This window comes from Mytilus edulis, chromosome 2 (genome assembly GCF_963676685.1).
Source record: "Mytilus edulis chromosome 2, xbMytEdul2.2, whole genome shotgun sequence".
In the NCBI taxonomy this organism is placed as follows: domain Eukaryota; kingdom Metazoa; phylum Mollusca; class Bivalvia; order Mytilida; family Mytilidae; genus Mytilus; species Mytilus edulis.
This window is the reverse complement of record NC_092345.1, coordinates 71,525,182-71,545,243: the sequence shown is the minus strand read 5'-3', so window position 1 is coordinate 71,545,243 and position 20,062 is coordinate 71,525,182. Positions and strand designations below refer to the sequence as shown.

The 20,062-nt window shown below is 32.4% G+C and overlaps 1 protein-coding gene across 1 annotated transcript; it reads right to left on the bottom strand.

Moving 5' to 3' along the window:
• Positions 1-12,641: 12,641 nt before the first annotated feature.
• LOC139510664 (uncharacterized) lies at positions 12,642-16,231 on the bottom strand. Its single transcript, XM_071297213.1, has 3 exons — positions 16,111-16,231; positions 14,697-14,948; positions 12,642-12,850 (listed from the first exon to the last, which is right to left on the bottom strand). The coding sequence occupies exons 1-3, from the start codon at positions 16,178-16,180 to the stop codon at positions 12,792-12,794; spliced, it is 381 nt and encodes a 126-aa protein (XP_071153314.1). The 5' UTR covers positions 16,181-16,231; the 3' UTR covers positions 12,642-12,791.
• Between the last annotated feature and the right edge of the window lie 3,831 nt (positions 16,232-20,062).

Sequence of the window (20,062 nt, the reverse complement as noted above, 5' to 3'; positions counted from 1 at the left end):
AAATTGAACCATTTTAGCTGAAAGCTAAAACAAATATTATTTCACTATTTCACTTGCATTAATGATTGAACAAAATCATACTTTTGATTTTTTATATATCTCGTAGCTAGTGCCTCTTTAATGCTCTTCAAATTCGTAATTTATTTTACCTTTTTTTTTTAGCGTCAATGAGTTTTTTGTAGACAAAATGAACGTCTGGATGTTAAAATTATGTAATGATATTTCTCATCTAATGTGACAACTAAATTGGCAAATGAATGGTTTGCATGTAAACATGACTTTCAGACAAGGATCAACTGAACTTATCCTCATTTCATAGATAAGTGACATACAAGTTTTAGAACGGTTCTGTTCTTTTTACAGCTAAGAAATGAGACAGCTACAATTGATGCATGGACAGATTTAAAGTTTACATTTCCAACTAGCAGGATTCATCTGACCATGATAGGTTTCATGGATCAGTGATATGATTAAGTATACAAAAGTATGCAATATTCTAAATAATGAGGATGTTCTTATCCCAGGCAGAAAACCTTAGACGTATTAGGTACAACTTTTTGGATCATTTCGTGTCCTCAATACACCTTTCGTTAGCTTTTATTCGTGTGTTTCTCTGTCCTATATTTTTATTTGTAGTGTAGTCCTGTCATGTAATGTTGTCATTTTAATGTTATATCTAATATTGCCATAAAAGCGGGAGGTTTGGATAGCCACAAAACCAGGTTCAATCAACCATTTTTTTTCTTTAATCGTCCTGTAGGTGTAATACCACCATTGATTTTCCCCTATTAGTCTTTGCTGAAATACTTGGCATGAGTAAATTTTTATCTTGTCCAGTACTATAGAAAAATTTCACATAACATTTTATTGCATATAAGAAACATTTATATTGGATGTCACATGTAAGGTTGGCTAAAGGCTACGGATGGACTATATCATCTTTACATTTTCATTAGATGTTATATGTAAGGCCAGCTAGTTTGATTGTGTGAACTAAATCACCTTTACAATGACATTAAATATTACACGTAAGGATAACCACTGGCACAAAATGGACTTCGTCGTCTTAACATTAATAATGAATTTTACAATTAATAAATAGATATAAGCGATTCACTTGTATTCCGTCCTATGCACTCTTTACGGATTTACTTTCGTTAGGAATGCTGAAACAAAACATTTAAATGTGTGGAGTGGATAAATATGCAGCAACGTTAGGATATATAAGACCAGCGGTAGATAAATATAAGAAAAATAACATAAAATTAAACAATTCCTACATTTTATTCCAATTATATCATTTCTAGGTGGCATATATCGCCCTCTATTTTCCTCCGGATAGATCGTTTACTCATTCAGATTTGGATTGCAACAACTTTTATGATGATGAACTGAAAAAGAAATTTGTTTTGTCTACATGAATGGTATTTAAATTTGATTTTACCATATGAATATATAAAAAAAGAGATGGAGTAAAAAAGATGCCGTCTAGTTACAGTTAGAGCCTTGCTGTTTGTCATAATTAAAAAAAAAACTGGTTTATATAGATATATGGTATTACAAAATCAAAAGGGCTCTTTCCGAAACTGCAAATATTGTTTGATACAGTATATTTTTGTTGTTTATTTTTATCTTAGATTAACTAAATTCTTCCATAGATATGGAGATTTGGTTTTGATGTTCGGTTGTACTTGTAGAAAACCTATTTCAAATGGTACTGAAGGTTCTCATTTCTTACAGCGATGTTGTTTACCGAGCCTTGAAATTTAGAAATGACCCTGGTAAACTCGTCGATCCTTTCAATAAACTTATTCTAAAAAGTTATCAATTCAACATTATCATTTGATTTTTTCATATTGTTATTTTTATATACATTTCTTTTTCTTGGATCTACAATCTGTCGACTCCTGTATGTTTGCATTGTACAAGGTCATGCTTTCCCCTTACTGTTTATGACGTCTTTATACTAAATTCAATGGATGTTGGGTGTCACAACAAACGAACAGTGTATTAGTTGTTGTTGTAAAATCCATGTCATTATGAGACATTCAACGTCAACAAGGATCGAATGAATCCCATGTATTGTTTAGAGTGGCATTACGTTGTAGCTAAGTTTATCAAGTAAAGTCACATCTGTTTTAATTTGTACTCATAAGAACAAGTACACGTCACAAAAAACAAAACAAAAATTGATAATGAGTCGTTTCAATAAACACAAAAAAATGAAGATAATTCCATAACGTTTATGTCTCCAATATATAACGATAAGCTACCCTGGTGGAATGACGCCTTATCTAGTCATTATGTTGTTCAGTTACACCGCTGTTAAAACTAACAATCAACCGAAATCAAATAAATAGTAAGTCATTTGGGGAAATTATGCGATGTGTAAACAAGTAAAGGCCTCTACAGCGCTTTGAATTGGGATTAAAAAAAGAAATTACCAATAGCAGTCAAATGTAAACACGCCTTGCATTAAATTTATAGAAGGAGTAAATATATCAGGGTATCGTTGTATCGTATTTAATTTTTACCATTAAATGAAGAGCATAAGGGTTCTGACAAACATGTAATGATATGTCATCGCCACGGCTCAATTAGGCCGTTAGTTTTTTCGTTTGAATTGTTTTACATTTTTCATTTAGGGGCCTCTTAAAGCTTACTATGCGGTATGGGTTTTACTAATAGTTGAAGCCAGTACGGTAACCTATAGTTGTTCAGTTCTGTGATATTTGGTAGCTTGTGGGAAGATGTCCCATTGTCAATCATACCTCATAGGAGAGTAACTAGATGTTTGCATGAGATATTAATGTGTTTGACTAATTACATTACCTGTTCTATTTACTACATCCCCTGACGGGGCCAACACTGTGACTTCAGAATTTGCGTGTTCGTTAGATCCTGGTACTTGAACTTGTGTTTCTTCCAGTTGTGATGAAACTTTAAAAACTTTAAAGTTTGTGAAGTGGCTTTCCATTTCTTGAATGACCCTCTTTTATGATTCTTAGAACGAGAAACTTTAAGAAAATAATGTAAAAAAAACCAAATAATATCACTTTATACTATAGATTAAAAAAGAGTATGCCCAGTAAGACCCCTGTTTGGCTCTAAAATATATCAGTTTTACAAAATTGATAAAATTGTAACTTTCAGCTGTTTATTGAAAAGTATAATACTTCTTTAACATAAATATGAGCTGTTTTTGACAATACAATGCACTTGTATCGGGTACTAGCTTCATCAAGTTGAGCAAAATTACTGAAATCCGTCTTAAATGGAAGTATCCGCAATTGTGTTCAGTCTTGATACTAAAACGTATGTTGTTTTTGTTGGTAATACATAACATATATAAAGATTGAGATTGAGCACGAATGGCCACTTTCATTTTTGACAAAAACTACCTGAGGAGTGACATTTTATGGCATATTTGATATATTTTCCTTATTTACGCTTTAATTTGAGCGTCTCTAATGACTCAATCTTTCTATAAACTAATTGGATCGATTGAAGTATACACCCAAGGGTTTAAAAAATATCCTAAAGCTTTCTTCAGATGTACCTGAAGTTTTAGGCCAAATAAGCCCATACCGGACTTACTCCATTGTCAATGAGCAACAAATGAAAGTTCATTGACCCCTATAACTACCAAGTCTTAAAATTACGTTTAGTTTATGAAGGGTGATACCAATACACAATACACAAATTCGGTAAACATCTTAACAAATTGAAATAGTATCTTGATTGGTTTTCTTTTTATCTCAATGGTTGAAAACTATTGGACGGGTTTCCTTTTACATTCTGAGACTGCCAATGATCTATTGCCGACATTTCATTTGATATTCGATAAGCATAACTTCTGAAAGTTTTTACTTTTGGCACTTAGTACCCTATACACCTCAATTTTCGAGATCGTAAGTATGATATATATAATGAATAAAAAGTGAGAATGGAAATGGGGAATGTGTCAAAGAGCAGACAACAACAGAAGGCCACCATTGGGTTCTTTAATGCAACGAGAAACGCTCGCACCCGGCACCGTTTTTCAGCTGATCTCTTGATGTCATTTTTTATTTCATCGTCGCTGATGAGTTTTGTAGACAAAATGTGCGTCTGGTGCAAATACAGAATTACTATCCTGATATTTATTTATTGCGATATTGAACAACACCATCAAGTTTGATCGTTTTTTATTGCACTCCAATTGATGGTCTTAATATTTTTCCAGGTTATAGAAGGTTAATATATGTTACCGGTTCAAAGATATACTAAATAAACTATGCGTTAAAGAAACATCCCTTCGTTTGCACCTATCTTTTATAGTTTTCTGAATAGTATCCAAGCTTGAAGTTTTAGAGTAAAAACTGTTTGCACTCTATGACCTTTGACCGTATGTGAGACTGAAAGGTCGCATGAACTGGAGACTGTTGATGAAGCAGGTATAATGTCCTTACGACTTCCAGTTCTCGGAATATATTTTATTTTTCAAATAGTGTATAATATTTCATGTTGCCATTTTCAGATTGGTTCTATCTGTTACAATTTAGGGACATGCGAATTACTCTTAAAATGGGAGGATAAAAATCATACGGAGGGTCATCTGGTAATACAGGTACTTCATAATGATATCCACCCATTGTTTATATTAAGTCATGCTATCTGCCAAAACAACGAGGGGGCATTTCGAAAAGTAATATTATAGGGAGATAACTTCTATTTGAATAATAAAATCCTCCACAGAGTCATCTGGTAAAACATCATGATGAAGTCTACCGATGGTCAGGTTTGCTCATGATAAATACAACAGAAACAGGCGAGGCCATGTAAAAAATAAATTTAAGGAAAAACAATAAAAAGGATAAGAAAAATAATAAGGTCAGACAAATATGTCACAATTAAAAGAGGATTACAAAAAACCTAAGTATACACAGCAAAGGTCACTATGATTTTATAAATGCAGAAATATACTTTCCGCAACTTGCCTCCTACTACGGTTGAGGTATGAACTTACTCTCAGTAAAGTGTAAATTTAACAACTGCAATTTGTAGGGCGGTTCCTGGCAACCATTTTGTAAGAAGCAATTGGACAAATTCTTGGTAAGATTTCAAGGGTACAGATGCAATATAAGTTTTTTGCAATAAGTTGGAAGTTGTGACAAATTTTTCGTGAGTAGTGTATTGACAAGCTATAACATATGAGGTATAATTATGTTATTTGTCAGATGCTAATGCTCTGCCCTTTTTAACAACGAAAGCGTTCGCATGAATCCCTCTTATCACTTATTCTAGTTCTTGGTTTCACATTCTAGTTACACGCGAGTACAATTTGCAGCTAACATTATGATTTTTATGGAATATTGAAAATATTATTAGTAAAAGGGAATTTTTTAAACAAACAAAAAATACATTTGAATTTAACATATAAATTTTTACAATTACTTACAGTTCATATTTTGTGCTAGAAAAAGAAGTATAAGACATATATATACTTGAATTTTAACACATTCCATCTTAGCCAAATTGTGTACTTGTATTGTTTAATATACTAAATCGACTTCCTCAATAACATGTTTTCTATTGTATAGTTTTATATAGTACATAACAATGTAAAAATATTGTAAAATATTGTTTTGATCCAGCTGTACGGGAACATTGGATTTCAGCTTAAAAATGAATGACGATTCAAATGTATAATGATAATCTATATGTATCGTAACATAATTTAAAATGTTTTTGAAAAGTAAAGATATAGTTTGTAAGTCAAACATAAATTATATGATGGTTTGTATTTATTAACAGTCACATAATAAAATAAAATAGTGAAACAAATGTGTTTTTGACATCTTTTTAATTTGTCATGTACTCTGTATTAGGACTGCAAAATATTAGCAAAAGTTCCAGAATAATTAATCACACATTGTTTAGTAAGATGTTCAGTACTAATAACAACAATGATTACGTATATTCTCTCCAGCTGTTCGGACATTCAACATTTGTATAGGTCAAGTAATTAATATAAAAATATGGAACTTCAAGGCCGATTCAAACGGAGGGTATACATGCAAACTGACAAAACCAAACGTTAGACTTTGTCAACAAACGGAATAAATAGAAACCAACCGTCATACTCCTGACTTGGTACAGACATTGTTCGAAATAATGATTGGTTAAACCTAGTTTTAACGTTAAAGCTAAACCTTTCAATTATATTACAGTTGTTAATAGTTCTGTTTTATAAGCCAAATTGGGTGAGAACACTCATCAAACTCAATAGATTACTGTAACAATAATTGGGATCCAGCAGCCGAAATTGTGTAACCATACATCACAGATATACAACTAAAATAAGTTATCGCACCGCGGGTAAACTATCACGTTGTGATTGGTTTAACGCCGTCACGTGGTGACCCCTATGAGACCGTAGGGGGTTAGTAAATTTCATAGGGGGTTCATGACGCGTTAATGGTGACGTAATCTATCAATGTTGTTGTGTTTCGTTGTTTATTTTTCAAATTTGTTATACGGTTAACTACTGACCCCTACGGATCCACGGATCCATAGAGGGTGAATAAAATCCATAGGGAACTCGGCCTCCGGCCTCAGCCCCTATAGATTTAACTAACCCTCTATGGATCCATAGGGGGTCAGTAGCGAACCATATAACTTATAATATGAACAAAATTATTTTAACAAATTAGGACTGCCACATGCATATATATATATTAGGGAATGTAAATATAGATTCTTACATTGACACCAGTGAATTATCAAATTTATCCAACCGAAATAGTTTAATTGTCAATTCTAAAGTCTGAGCCTCGGCAAAGATTTTTAGATTAATAATTAAACTATCGAGATTATAATTAATTTGATAATCTACGAGTAACTATCTGTTTCTCTTATGATTAAAATTTTGTTAAACGAAAAAACCCTTTGAGTGCCTTCCACATACCACAAAGTTGTCAATTCCATTAACACTTGTTAGCATATGTTGATTCATATGTTATGACTCTTACATCATTCAATCATCCTCTGAGATTATTTTTTGTATACAATTAGTGCAGAAAGGGATAAAGTGTCAAAAAATTAGAAAAACTGGTGTACTAATTTAAAAACAGTATCATCGGAAGTTCACCTAATATAATGAAGCATATTAAACAGAGTTTGGTTGTTTTTGTCTTCAAATTTAATCTGGATATTGTTACAAGAAACAGGAAAGTTAAATTTATATACTAACAAACAGATATAATGGGAAAACATCTCAATGAAATAATCATATAGCAAATAAAGATTGGTTTACTTTTCTACATTGGCTAGAGGTATAGGGGGAGGGTTGAGATCTCACAAACATGTTTAACCCCATCGCATTTTTGCGCCTGTCCCAAGTAAGGAGCATCTGGCCTTTGCTAGTCTTGTATTATTTTAATTTTAGTTTCTTGTGTACAATTTGGAAATTAGTATGGAGTTCATTATCACTGAACTAGTATATATTTGTTTAGTGGCCAGCTGAAGACCTGTTGGTGACCTTCTGCTGTTGTTTTTTTCTATGGTCGGGTTGTTGTCTCTTTGGCCCATTCCCCATTTCCATTCTCAATTTTATTGGTGTTTTATACCATAATGGTTTAAAAATATATATTTCAAACTCCATATGTTAAAAAGTAAATAAAACAAACATAAAAAATAAAACGAAAACTCAAAACTCAAAACGGAAAGACCCTTAACAAATGGTAAAATTAAAAACTCAAACACATCAAAAGAATGGAAAACAACTTTCATATTCTTGACTTGGTACTGGAATTTTCTAAAGAAGATAGTGGTGGATTAAACCTGCTTCCATAGCTAGCAAAAACTTTCACTTGTATGACAGTCTCGTAAAGTTCCAATCATATCGATTTATAATCATGAATCTTATTCTGGAAATCTCCTTGTTATTGGAATATTAGATATAAAAAATAAATTTGTGACACACATTTACGAACAATTATTTGTTCTTCACCAGAAGGGCTCATAAGCTGGAAATCATATGAAGTCATAGGAAACGAGTAACAGGTGAAAATTATGTTTATCCAATTATTGAACCAATGCATGTATTAGCGAAAGCAAATTTACAGATCTAACATTGTTGGGTTGGTGTTTAGACGAGTTATATATATATATCTAGCGGGACGGCTACAGTGCAGGCGATTTGGTGTCACGATATCTCAGTAGCATGGGTTCGAATCCCGGCGAGGGGTTGATGTTTAGACGAGTTGTATATATATATATAATAAAGCTTTCGGTGGCCGTGTGTTACCTTTCCTCGTCATAATACAGTACATGTATATAAGGCATGGAGAAGTTATTGTTACAGATCAGCTCAATTATCTATAGTAAAGTATCCTACAAATTAATGCAAGATACACAGCCATGTATCACCATCATTGCTAGTGATCCGATGGATAAATATGTTGTAGAGTTGTCACTGACTCAGACGTACTTATATAAAAAAAAAAAAGTACATGTACATAGGTTTTATAATGAAATTATCTATTCAGTTATAAAAACATATGCTTCATTTTTTTTATTTGAGGTTTCATATGACTTTAAGAGCTCTCAGAATTCATTCGTTTTTAATAGATATCTGCTGGTAACAAAACATCAGCTTTTTTTAATGTAAGACTAAAAAGATAAATTAGATAAAAATAAAAAAAATAGCACAATGTATTCCTATAACTTTAACTTGAGGCAAAAATTGATTAAAATGAGAACTTTTTGAAACATGGTTTATTGTCTTCATACAGTAAACACATATTGTTATAGAATGAAAATATCTTTGGAAGTATACAATAAGTTATGCCTCTTTGAACACAGATGACACGTGAAAATAATGAAACGATTTGACAATTCGAAGAAAGGTTACGCATCTCGCTAAACTTGATAAGTTATATACAATGCTCTTCAACTTTGTACTTGTTTGGCTTTACAACTATTTTGATCTGAGCGTCACTGATGAGTCTTATGTAGACGAAACGCGCGTCTGGCGTATTAAATTATAATCCTGGTACATTTGATAACTATATACAGGAAACATGGGACTTACCAAATGTATGTGTAGAGCCAAACACTACATTTAAGGGCATACGATACAGTTTTGATCCCGTATTTACAAGTTGATGAAAATTTGCATATAGGCTATTTTTTACCTGATTAAATCGAATATGTCATAAAAAAAATATACCTTCATGTGCTACTTTTTGAGTTCAATGAGGTCAAAATTTTGTATAATTGCTCAAAATTCGGATTTGTGGTCGTATTTTCCATTTCGAAAGAAAGACATAACTTTTTTGTTTTAACAGATAAACACATATTGTTTTTTGTTAAATATTTTGTAATATCTGTATTTTTTAAGTATTCTAATTTATGCATTTTTTATTTAGAAATAACTCATATTTATCAAATGGTCATGAATTGAGAAAAAAACGTCAATTTGTGATGTATATTTATCAATATTAAAAAAATTGCACTATTTACAGTTTTATAAAATTTGGTCCACATAATCTCCCTGCAAAATGAAACAAAATGTCGTTTTAAAAAATGGGGGTCCATGCACTCGTTTTCAAATTAAACCAGTTTGAATGAGAAAAATCAGTCGAAAAATGCATCCTTTCCCGATATGTCACAGTTTGACGTCGCGAAAATAACATTTAACGTTAGCAACATCATTACCTCCCCTGTAACTGTATCGTATGCCCTTAATGACAGTAAACGTAGATCATCGGTAGACCTTTTGCCTCTCTTCTTCGTCGAGCATACTAAAGCCATTTTGAATTACCTTGTCTATACGCGAAATGAACGAAATTTCGTCAATTGAAAAACAAACAGTGATGACCTTTTATCGATCAAACTGATACAATCATTCTATAAAACATGATTGCAAATATACTGATTTACTGTTATTTGTTTTTATGTTAATTTGCAAAGGACAAATTACACAGTATGCAGATTTTGGCGTGTTTTTCTTCGGTAAACGATCGAAGACGGTTTCACTATTGCTACTTAAAAATGTTGCTAAAATGATTGTACCGATTCTTACCTGTCCTAATTGTGTAATATTTATCCCAACCCTATTCAAAATCCCTTTTTAGCAATGGAACTAAAATCACATAGAAATCAAAACGAATTACGGATATGCGTAAACCAAACATTCACCAAACATCTAGATAAAACTCATGAGTTGTTCATTGTTTCTTAGAGTTTTTTTTAAACTTCTATTGCATTTGGTCTTGTTATTGTTAAACACTACTATTAAATACACTGCATTAAAAATTAATGTCTATATTCATTAGTGACAACAATTGCTAAACAATTTAGGAGTTAAAGGAAGTCTAAGATAATACCATATGCTACAAATGTATTGCTTTGTGATATGATTCTACATATTTTGTAAAATATTAGCTCGAAAAACATGTTACAGAGAAGAACAAGTGATCAATATTATGGAGTTTCTTATCGGGAACTAACTGTGCACCTCTCCTGGTCGACCTTTTACTAATTTTCATATGAACTGAGAGTTCCTTCAGATACTTGCTTAAAACTAGAGGATCAAAGAAGCTAGACTATTCACGTATTAACATACAAGCTCATTGATGAAGTTCTTTTAATAACAATCCAAATTTGTCTAATTGTGTCCTATTGATATACCCTCCGAAACTACAGATTAAAAAAATATATATATACAGTTTCCTCGGCATCATTTTAAGACATCAACCTAGAACTTGACAACAACGGTCATTGCAAAACCATAATCTGTGACAAACGAGACGATTTTAAAATATTGAATTTTCTTAGCAGCAACATAAACTTCGCTTGCGCATGAGAATACATTTATAAACATATACGCTATTTGAAAGCTTTCAGCTACTACTCACACTTAAGAAAACGTCATCGGTGTCTGAGCAGGGATTTGTCAAAGAACGTCTTGTCCTTTTTCCCAAAAACGTCATCGGAAAGAACCAAGACCTAATGATGAAAAATTAAGTGTCTACTTCAAAATTAATACAACTGAGTATGGTCTTGAGTTATAGATAATAAGTGCTTTATTTTACTTTCGTTTAGCCGATATCTGTCTTCGTGGTATAATTTTGTTTGATTGTATGACATTTGACGTGACTTGCTGTTTATACATCCCGCCATATGGTTTTGACTTTTGAACTTTTGACATTCTTCGTGCAAGCGCTACCAGAGTTGCAAATCGGACAAAAAAGTGTCTTGGCATCGTTGTTGTTTTTCATAATTTTTAATTTACAAAATCACTAATTATTACAGGTATTTAACAAATGCTGATTTCATGAATTCACTGTAACAGATATATTATGAACAGTATGTGCTATCAACAACAAACGACAAATGACGTCATTGTTAACTTTTAAATTTAATATCTACTACACCTTTTTTGTTGGCGTGTTTGTTAGATTTATTTGTATGTGTGTTTAAATTTTGTCTGTTATGTTGTAAGTTTGTTATATTTAAACAGTTATGGCTGCTGGAACCAAATCATTGTCATTTCATGTCTGTTTGGGTAGCTCGTTAAATTTTGTGAATACATCACAACTCTAAACAACCGTCATACAAGTGGGAGGTATAGCTAGCTATTAAACACGGTTTTATTCAGAAAGTGTTAATAACCACGACAGGAATATGGCAGTTGTTTTTCACTTGTTCCATTGACTGAAGGCGTTTTTGTGATTTTGTGATTTTTTGTTGACTTCCTATATTTTTTTGTCTTAGAGTTTTGTATGGACATTTTCTGGTCTGTGCGTCCGTCCGTTCGTTCGTTCGTCTATCCGTTTGTCCGTCTGTTCGTTCGTCTGGCTCGCTTCAGGTAAAAAAAATTGGTCAAGGTAGTTTTTTGATGAAGTTGTTGAAGTCCAATCAACTTGAAACTTAGTACAATGTTTCCTTTGATATGATCCTTCTAAATTTTAGGCTAATTGAAAAATTTGATCCCATGTACAATGAACAAATTCTTGTTTTGTATGTTTAATACCACACAGTTTCCCACGACTGAAATTAAGATTCCATCTTTTTATAAACACGTGAACAATTGCCGGTCCAAAGGCATACAATGGTTTCGAAGGACGGTCAGATACGGATATTAAATTTATTTCTCAAGTATTGAGACTGCATGATGAAATGTATCTCCTTGTTTTGTCTGTTATTGTGTTCTTGTCTAACTTAAGCAATCATGTACGACGGCGATGGTTTAGTTGAAATTATTTCACCGATTTATGCTCAAAAAGATTTTTGAGATTTAAAATGTTCCCAAATAACGCATTTCTTGTGTTTAAGTCCAGGGTCGAAACATGTGATGCAAGTACAATTTTCATTAGTTAGTCATTCAATCACCAATTTTCATAATGAAATATAATATATATTAACATCATCGAGGGAATGTGAGCATTGCTTCATTCATTGTTTATTTGCATTTATTCTGGTATGTATCATTGTAGTTTATCTCTCTTAGAATATCAACCGCGTTTATCTGTTCTCTGTTCTCTAATATTATCATTTATTGTATGCTATCTGTGTGGTTTTAATATTGGTAACGACATAAAAGCTTGTCAAATAAATAGGAAGGGATAGGGAAAACAATTAATTCTACAGCTGATTGATATATATGTTTTCGAAATAATGATTGTCATTTTCATGTCATAAGGTAATAAAAAAAATGCATAATTGATTATTTTATTACAGACATGACTATTTTCCTTAGATGACATTTCTCGTTTCTATTACTGCGCATGGTGTTTCTATGGCTAAGAATGGCGTTTATCTTTGGTTACCAATCCATCCAATCCAGGTAGACCAAAAGCATCTGTAGAGATAATATGATATATTAGTGTATTTTTACATTTTATTCATTTAAGTTTGTGCGCAAAACAAAACAGATATATAATCACCATCGAGACACATATTCACACCAAAAAAAAGTACAAAGTGAATGACGTTTATCACCACAAGTCACAATAAAGGCTTATAAAGCGATTCTGTTACATAATGTACTTTGTTCCGCTTTACAGCGGGTTTTCTTTTGGCAATACAAAACGTCACCGGTACGTTGACAGATGATATAGATCGGAAACTTTTAAAACTGATATTTTCAGAATTGCATACTTGATTGATAGTAGGTGTCGCCACTTTAAGCCCAACTATCACTATACGGTTGTATCGTGGCAACAATTTAATATGAGGAGAAAGCAGTAGTATTTCCAGAGTTTCTTCGGGACAATTTGTGGTCCTAGTCAATTCAGATTTGTGTCGACGGCACCTGCCACGAGCGGGTTTATGATTCATAACGTCAGTGTTCATAGGCTAGAGATATAAAGCATAAACTACTTCAAACTCCTCGCCTACTGTACAAGGTTATTCTTTCATGATATTAATGCTTACATGATAACGCGGTATTCAAACTTATACTTCGGATTGTGTTTTGTTCATTCGTTATAAAGGCCCATTAAAGTTAGGTTTGTAAGCTCCATAGTTCAACCTGAAGTAAATGGTAATTTGATGCGATAATCTTCAATTTTACATATTGTTCTTATTTAATGTTTTTCTTTTGGCATTTATATTGTAGTCCTCGTTCTTCTTCTTAGTTTTTTTTTTTAAGCCAACAGAACGTTTTATGAGGAAAATTATGAAAGATACAGTAAAAGTATGTAAGGATTATAACAACTAAATAGCAATTATTACAATCCATACCATTCTTGACCTTGTTACAACTTTCAAATAAACATATTATTTTGGCTATGTGCATCGGAATATTTGAATGTGTATATACCAGTAATGTGAACCCAATAGAGTAGCAGAAATGTTTACTAAATCAAAGATAAAAAGTGTAACATAATATTGAAAGTTTGAACCAGATGATGGCAGATCTGTCATATATTTATTGAAGATGAATTTCAATATAAATATATTAATGTGCACATAAGGAATTTTTATATTTGATTTTATCAAAGTAATGCCATCAAATTTTAACGGCCGAAACATTAAAATACAGTCGGGTCCTATGAGTCAATATAAAAATCAAAAGTATCATTACACATGCAGTTAGGCTAAGAATATGTAAAAGTTTCAATGTTGACCAATAGTTCTAAATGTCAAACACAAATGAGTAGGAGGCATGCTAAATATGTTACATTTATAGGACATAGAATTGACAGTTGTGACCTTGATATTAGCAGATCTATCATGATATCTATTCATGAAAAGTTAAATATAAATATATTAATATATACATGAATAATTGGCATATTTGATTATATTTAAGTAATGCCTCTTTTATTAAGATGACCATCTCAAGATTTAACTGTCAAAACACTTAATTAGTGTCGGGTACAGTCGAGCAATATTAGATGCATGGTTGCATGGCTAGCTTATAATAACAAAGAGAACACTTTGATGTTCCGATGGCTTCATTATTTGGTGTTCAGTTATAGGTTTGTTTTGTTCCGAATGTATCACAAAGCAATTAAAATAATTATCGAAAATATCACAAGTACGCATGCATATATATACTAGTATTTATTTACTTATACTAGTATATGAATTGTAAAATTTTGAAATTGCTAAAGTGATTTGTTTTTTAACCATGACCGTAAATCCCACTTTAAAATGTCTTTTTCTACAAGAAGAGTAAATGATCTTATTGAAAAGCTCACCGTCTTTCTGTTTATAACAGAATATACGATTATCCATAGTGGTTAATTCTTCAAAACCATCATTACACTGGCATTTCTTTTTGTCTGGATTGTATGAAGAGTCTTCACTTAAACATTTACACTGTTCCTTGTCTTCATCATAGTCCATTCCTTCTGGACATGAAACACTTTCCCGTTTGTCATCTGACAAAAGCGAGGACCTTATCAATTGAACTATTGTCTCATCTAATGCACTCTGTTTGGTCTTTCCATCTACAAGAAAACACACTTAATTGAAACATTCAAACTGTCTAATTTCCACATATAACCAAGTGTATGTACATTTCTGAATAGTTTACTGTGAAACCTTAGAGGTCTAAGAAACACTTGTGACAACACATAATTCTAAATAAAAGTAATATGTCATTGATTGACACTTGTGTCGCGCTAAAAGAGGGTGAAAGATACCAGAGGGATAGGCAAACTCATAGATCGAAAATAATATGACAACGACATGGCAAAAAAATAAAAAGACAAACAGAGAAATAATAGTACACAAGGCACACCAGCAACACTTACCCTTACAATTCATCGGGTACAAACGCGATCAAAAGTCGTGGAGACAAAATCGTTTTTAACTTTAATATTTTAGTATTGTTTAAATAGTTTATATTTATGAATAAGACATTTTTCTCTATTTTAACTGTTATTGCATTTTGAAACTAAGAGTAATTTCCCCATGCAAAACATAATGACCATCATCCCTGTATGCAAAATAACTATTCTAATTATGATACATAAACATGTTTATCTCAGTACGTGTCTTCAAATAGTAGCACAAACAAGTGAACTTATTCAACTGACAATAAATTGTGTCGTACCAAAAAGAAATTTAAGTTGACCGTTATGGAATAACCGTTTCACAAATGATATCGGAAATGTTCCTGACGTCGTAACTACAATCCCCTTCCCTTTCATGAATGTGACCTACCGAATAAGACTATTTACCGGATTTGTTATTACATAAGCAACACGACGGGTGCCACATTGGAGTAGGATCTGCTGACCCTTCCGGAGCACCTGAGATCACCCCTAGTTTTTGGTGGGGTTCGTGTTGCTTATTCTTTGGTTTTCTATGTTGTTTCATGTGTACTATTGTTTGTCAGTTTGTCTTTTTCATTTTTAGCCATGGCGTTGTCAGTTTGTTTTCGATTTATTAGTTTGACTGTCCCTCTGGTGTCTTTCGTCTCTCTTTTACCCAAAGCATACTCATGCGAAATCTTGAATACTGTGATACACAAAAAGAAGAGAAATGAACTGCTTTGTATTCTTCCCCTTTTAAATATCTACAGCATTTTGTTTCTTCCAATAGTAGCACGAACAAATGAACTTATTCAAATGAAAATTAATTATTCCGTACCAAAAAGAAACTTACCCAAAGCATACTCATGCGAAATCTTGAATCCTGTAATACACAAAATTAAAAGGAATGAACTGATTTGCATTTTTTCCCTTTTAAATAGCTACTGTAACAGTATATTATAGTTAGTGAGATTAACAAGTATTTGTAAGTGGACTTTATTTCACTTTATATAGTTTGGTTTCCTCAGTGTTCATCTATGAGTGTATGTATTAAACTGTTTTATAAAATCACAAAGACACAGGTGGTTAATGTTATTGCATCTTTATTAAAATGGAAAAGGAATTAAAGTTTGTACTAAAATGTCAAAGATGTTTAATAACACATTTTAATTTTATCGATGTATCATTGAATAAGATTCATTAAAAACTTCATATTATTATAATTCAATTGACACGGGAACTGCTAGTCAAAAACTTTAATCTACGGAATACCATTATGTATCTACAAAACACAACTTTAATTAAGCCTGAATGCATACAAAATATTTGCAAATAAACCAGATATCAATACTAAGTTTTTCAACCTACGTTTTTGTCTAGTTAATGACATCTGTAGCAGAATTCGACACATGGGTATGCTAATCTGGCGGCGACCTAAACTACTGCAATGTTTAGAAATTATTGTTGTTTTTTTATATGCGAACAATGCGACAGTTTCACGATCGCAGTAATAAAAATTCGAATTCATTCATTTTCACTTCAAATAATTTCAGCAATTGCTTTCGTCAGATCTCCCATTTGACCAGCAATCAGTGATTAAGAATAATAAATGCACGCATTAATTTCTGAATTTACAGAATCAGATCAATGATTAAAATTTCAAAAGATAACATAAATTTCGAATTACTAAAGATGGTCTTACCACGGAATAAATTATCCTAGCTGTATTTTTCAAAAACAAATTGGAATTAAAGGTATTCCATGATCTTCCATTCCGTACTTTATTGTGGTAGGCTTTTGTAGACGAAACATGTGTCTGGCGTACAAAACTGTTAGTCTTGTATCTATGATCAGTTTATTTCCATATCTTGTATACCCAAATATGACATTTTCTTCTGGATATGTCGAATCCCCGTTATTGACCTCAATCTCTTATTTCTTTGGCTGATGTTAAATTATTGTAATGATATTTCTCAACTTAACTTTTTTTATTCGAGCTTTAACTGATGAGTCTAATTGTGTCGAAACGCAAGCATGGCGCAAATACAAAATTTCAATCTTGGTATCTATGATGAGTTTATTCTCACCCACTGGGTAGATGCCACTGCTAGCGGAGTTTTTATTCCCCGAGTGTATCTCAAGCCCAGTAGTCATCATTTCTATGTTGACATGAAGTATCTTTGACATTGTCATAATTATAAATTAACTGTTTACAAATACTAGAGTTTTCTACCTCGGTAATAGATTACCTTAACTGTTTTTTTGGCAAATCTTTAACGATATTTCGATCCTCAAAGCTCTTTAACTTCGTACTTTATTTGGTTTTCTAACTTTTTATATTCGAGCGTCACTGATGAGTATTTTGTAGATGAAACGCGCGTCTGGCGCAAATACAAAATATCAATCCTGGTTTGTATGATGAGTTTATTGGCATATGGATGTTTTTCAAGGCAAGCATGACATGAACCTCATTTTATAAATTAGTTACCAACGCTAAGTTTTAGTTGTTTTGTACTTTTTCAGCTAAGAAATGAGGCAGCTACAATTGGTGCATGGAAAAATTGAAAGTGTACAGGTACACCTAGCAGGATTCATCTGACCTTGATATTTTTCATTTTGTGTAATAAATTTATCATGAAGACTTTTAACCTTTCAATCAATACCAGAGAGGCATAATCTACTTACACTGCCGGATTACCTGAAATCACTACCGTTGTAGGTTCATTAGCTAAGAGTTGCGTTTGGAGATTAATGTTTGTCTTTTGGTAGTTTTTTGTCATGTCAGTGTTAGTTCGTTATTATCTGTGATTTTAAATATCCGTTTTGTATCTATCGCCTGTTTGTTACAGTGAAATATTTTCAGTCTAGAAAAATTGTCAAGAATTCGTTCATATAACATCTAAAAATGAATTCCTCGTTCTTTTAATAAAGGAATTGCTTATTGGGCTGTAATTACTACCAAATCATTTAAACATTTACATTGGCTGTCACATGTAAGGTTGGCTAGTGGCTTTGGTGGACTATATATTTTTTACATTTTCAGTATATGTTATATGTAAGGCCGGTAAATGTGAATGTGCAGACTAAATCAACTTTACAATGACATTAATTGTTACACGTAGGGTTGACTACTGGCACAGAATGGACTTAATCATCTTTACATTGCGTTTGAATGTAAGTACCGATTGTCAAGTTGTCTGCATATTGATAATATAAAATATCAGCTGCGAGTCACAATATAAAGCAATTTGCCAAGTGGATGCCGCAAACGAGTTTCGAAAGGCTTAATAGTGTGTCTAGCAGCCTATATTTCAAAATATAAATCTACAGACAATCAGATAATCGATTGATCAGGTAGTGTTAGCGTATTTTGCAAGGCAGAAACCAGCATTTTCTCTGGATTTATTTTACCAGCAAACAGGAAGCTAAATTGTTAAGTTCGTTCAAGTCAAACGTAATTGCGTCGGATCATTCATTATCACTGGGGATATGTCCAGATTAAAGTTATTTAGAACAGGTCGACGTATTTGGATTCACAAGCCGTGCTGAGCTGAGAAGAGTCAGTGGGATGACTGATAATTTTGTACAGTGGGACTGGGCGGATTAAATTATCTCTATATTTACATATGAATCGCTCGATAATGACATTCAGAAGTTTTAATAACAAAGCTAACAAAGAAAATTGGTTCTTTTGTAGGAAAGGTAAAATAACAAAAACGAAAAACTTGACGGAAAATTCTAAAAATAAATCCTCTATCAAATGGCAAAATAAAAAGCTTAAACACATCAAACAAATGGAAAACAACTGTCATGTTCCTGACTTGCACCCGGCATTTCCTTATGTTGAAATTGTGGATTAAACCTGGTTTAATGGCTAGCTTAACCGCTCACTTGCTTGTAAGTCGCATAGAATTTCGTAATATTGACAACAATCTGTGAGCAAAATAAACAAACATGATAGGTCAAAAAGTCAAAAATCAGGGTACAGCCGTCAACATTGTTTTATAATCTTAATCAATATGAAAACGAATACCTATTTCAATTAAGAAAAACAAAATGGCATATAGACACTCGATCTATAGACAAAATGACATTTTCTGACCTCAATCTCTTATTTCTTTGGCTGATGTTAAATTATTGTAATGATATTTCTCAACTTCACTTTTTTTATTCGAGCTTTCACTGATGAGTCTAATTACGTCGAAACGCAAGAATGGCGCAAATACAAAATTTCAATCCTGGTATCTATGATGAGTTTATTCTCACCCACTGGGTCGATGCCACTGCTAGAGGAGTTTTTATTCCCCGAGTGTATCTCCAGCCCAGTAGTCATCACTTCTATGTTGACATGAAGTATCTTTGGCATTGTCATAATTATAAATTAACTGTTTACAAATACTAGAGCTTTTCTACCTCGGTAATAGATTACCTTAACTGGTTTTTTTTTTGGCAAATCTTTAATGATATTTCGGTCCTCAAAGCTCTTCAACTTCGTACTTTATTTGGATTTCTAATGTTTTATATTCGAGCGTCACTGATGAGTCTTCTGCAGACGAAACGCGCGTCTGGCGCAAATACAAAATATCAATCCTGGTTTGTATGATGAGTTTATTGGCATATGGATGTTTTTTCAAGGCAAGCATGACATGAACCTCATTTTATAAATTAGTTACCAACGCTAAGTTTTAGTTGTTTTGTACTTTTTCAGCTAAGAAATGAGGCAGCTACAATTGGTGCATGGAAAAATTGAAAGTGTACATGTACACCTAGCAGGATTCATCTGACCTTGATATTTTTCATGGATC

What these genes read in the sequence shown, in the direction of transcription:
- LOC139510664 (XM_071297213.1), bottom strand. Translation starts at nt 16,180, where the DNA reads ATGCAAATCAGTTCATTCCTTTTAATTTTGTGTATTACAGGATTCAAG. An exon ending in TTCGCATGAGTATGCTTTGG is followed by an intron (nt 14,949 to 16,110) that starts GTAAGTTTCTTT and finishes GTTTTCTTGTAG; the next exon opens with ATGGAAAGACCAAACAGAGT. An exon ending in CTGTTATAAACAGAAAGACG is followed by an intron (nt 12,851 to 14,696) that starts GTGAGCTTTTCA and finishes TTATCTCTACAG; the next exon opens with ATGCTTTTGGTCTACCTGGA.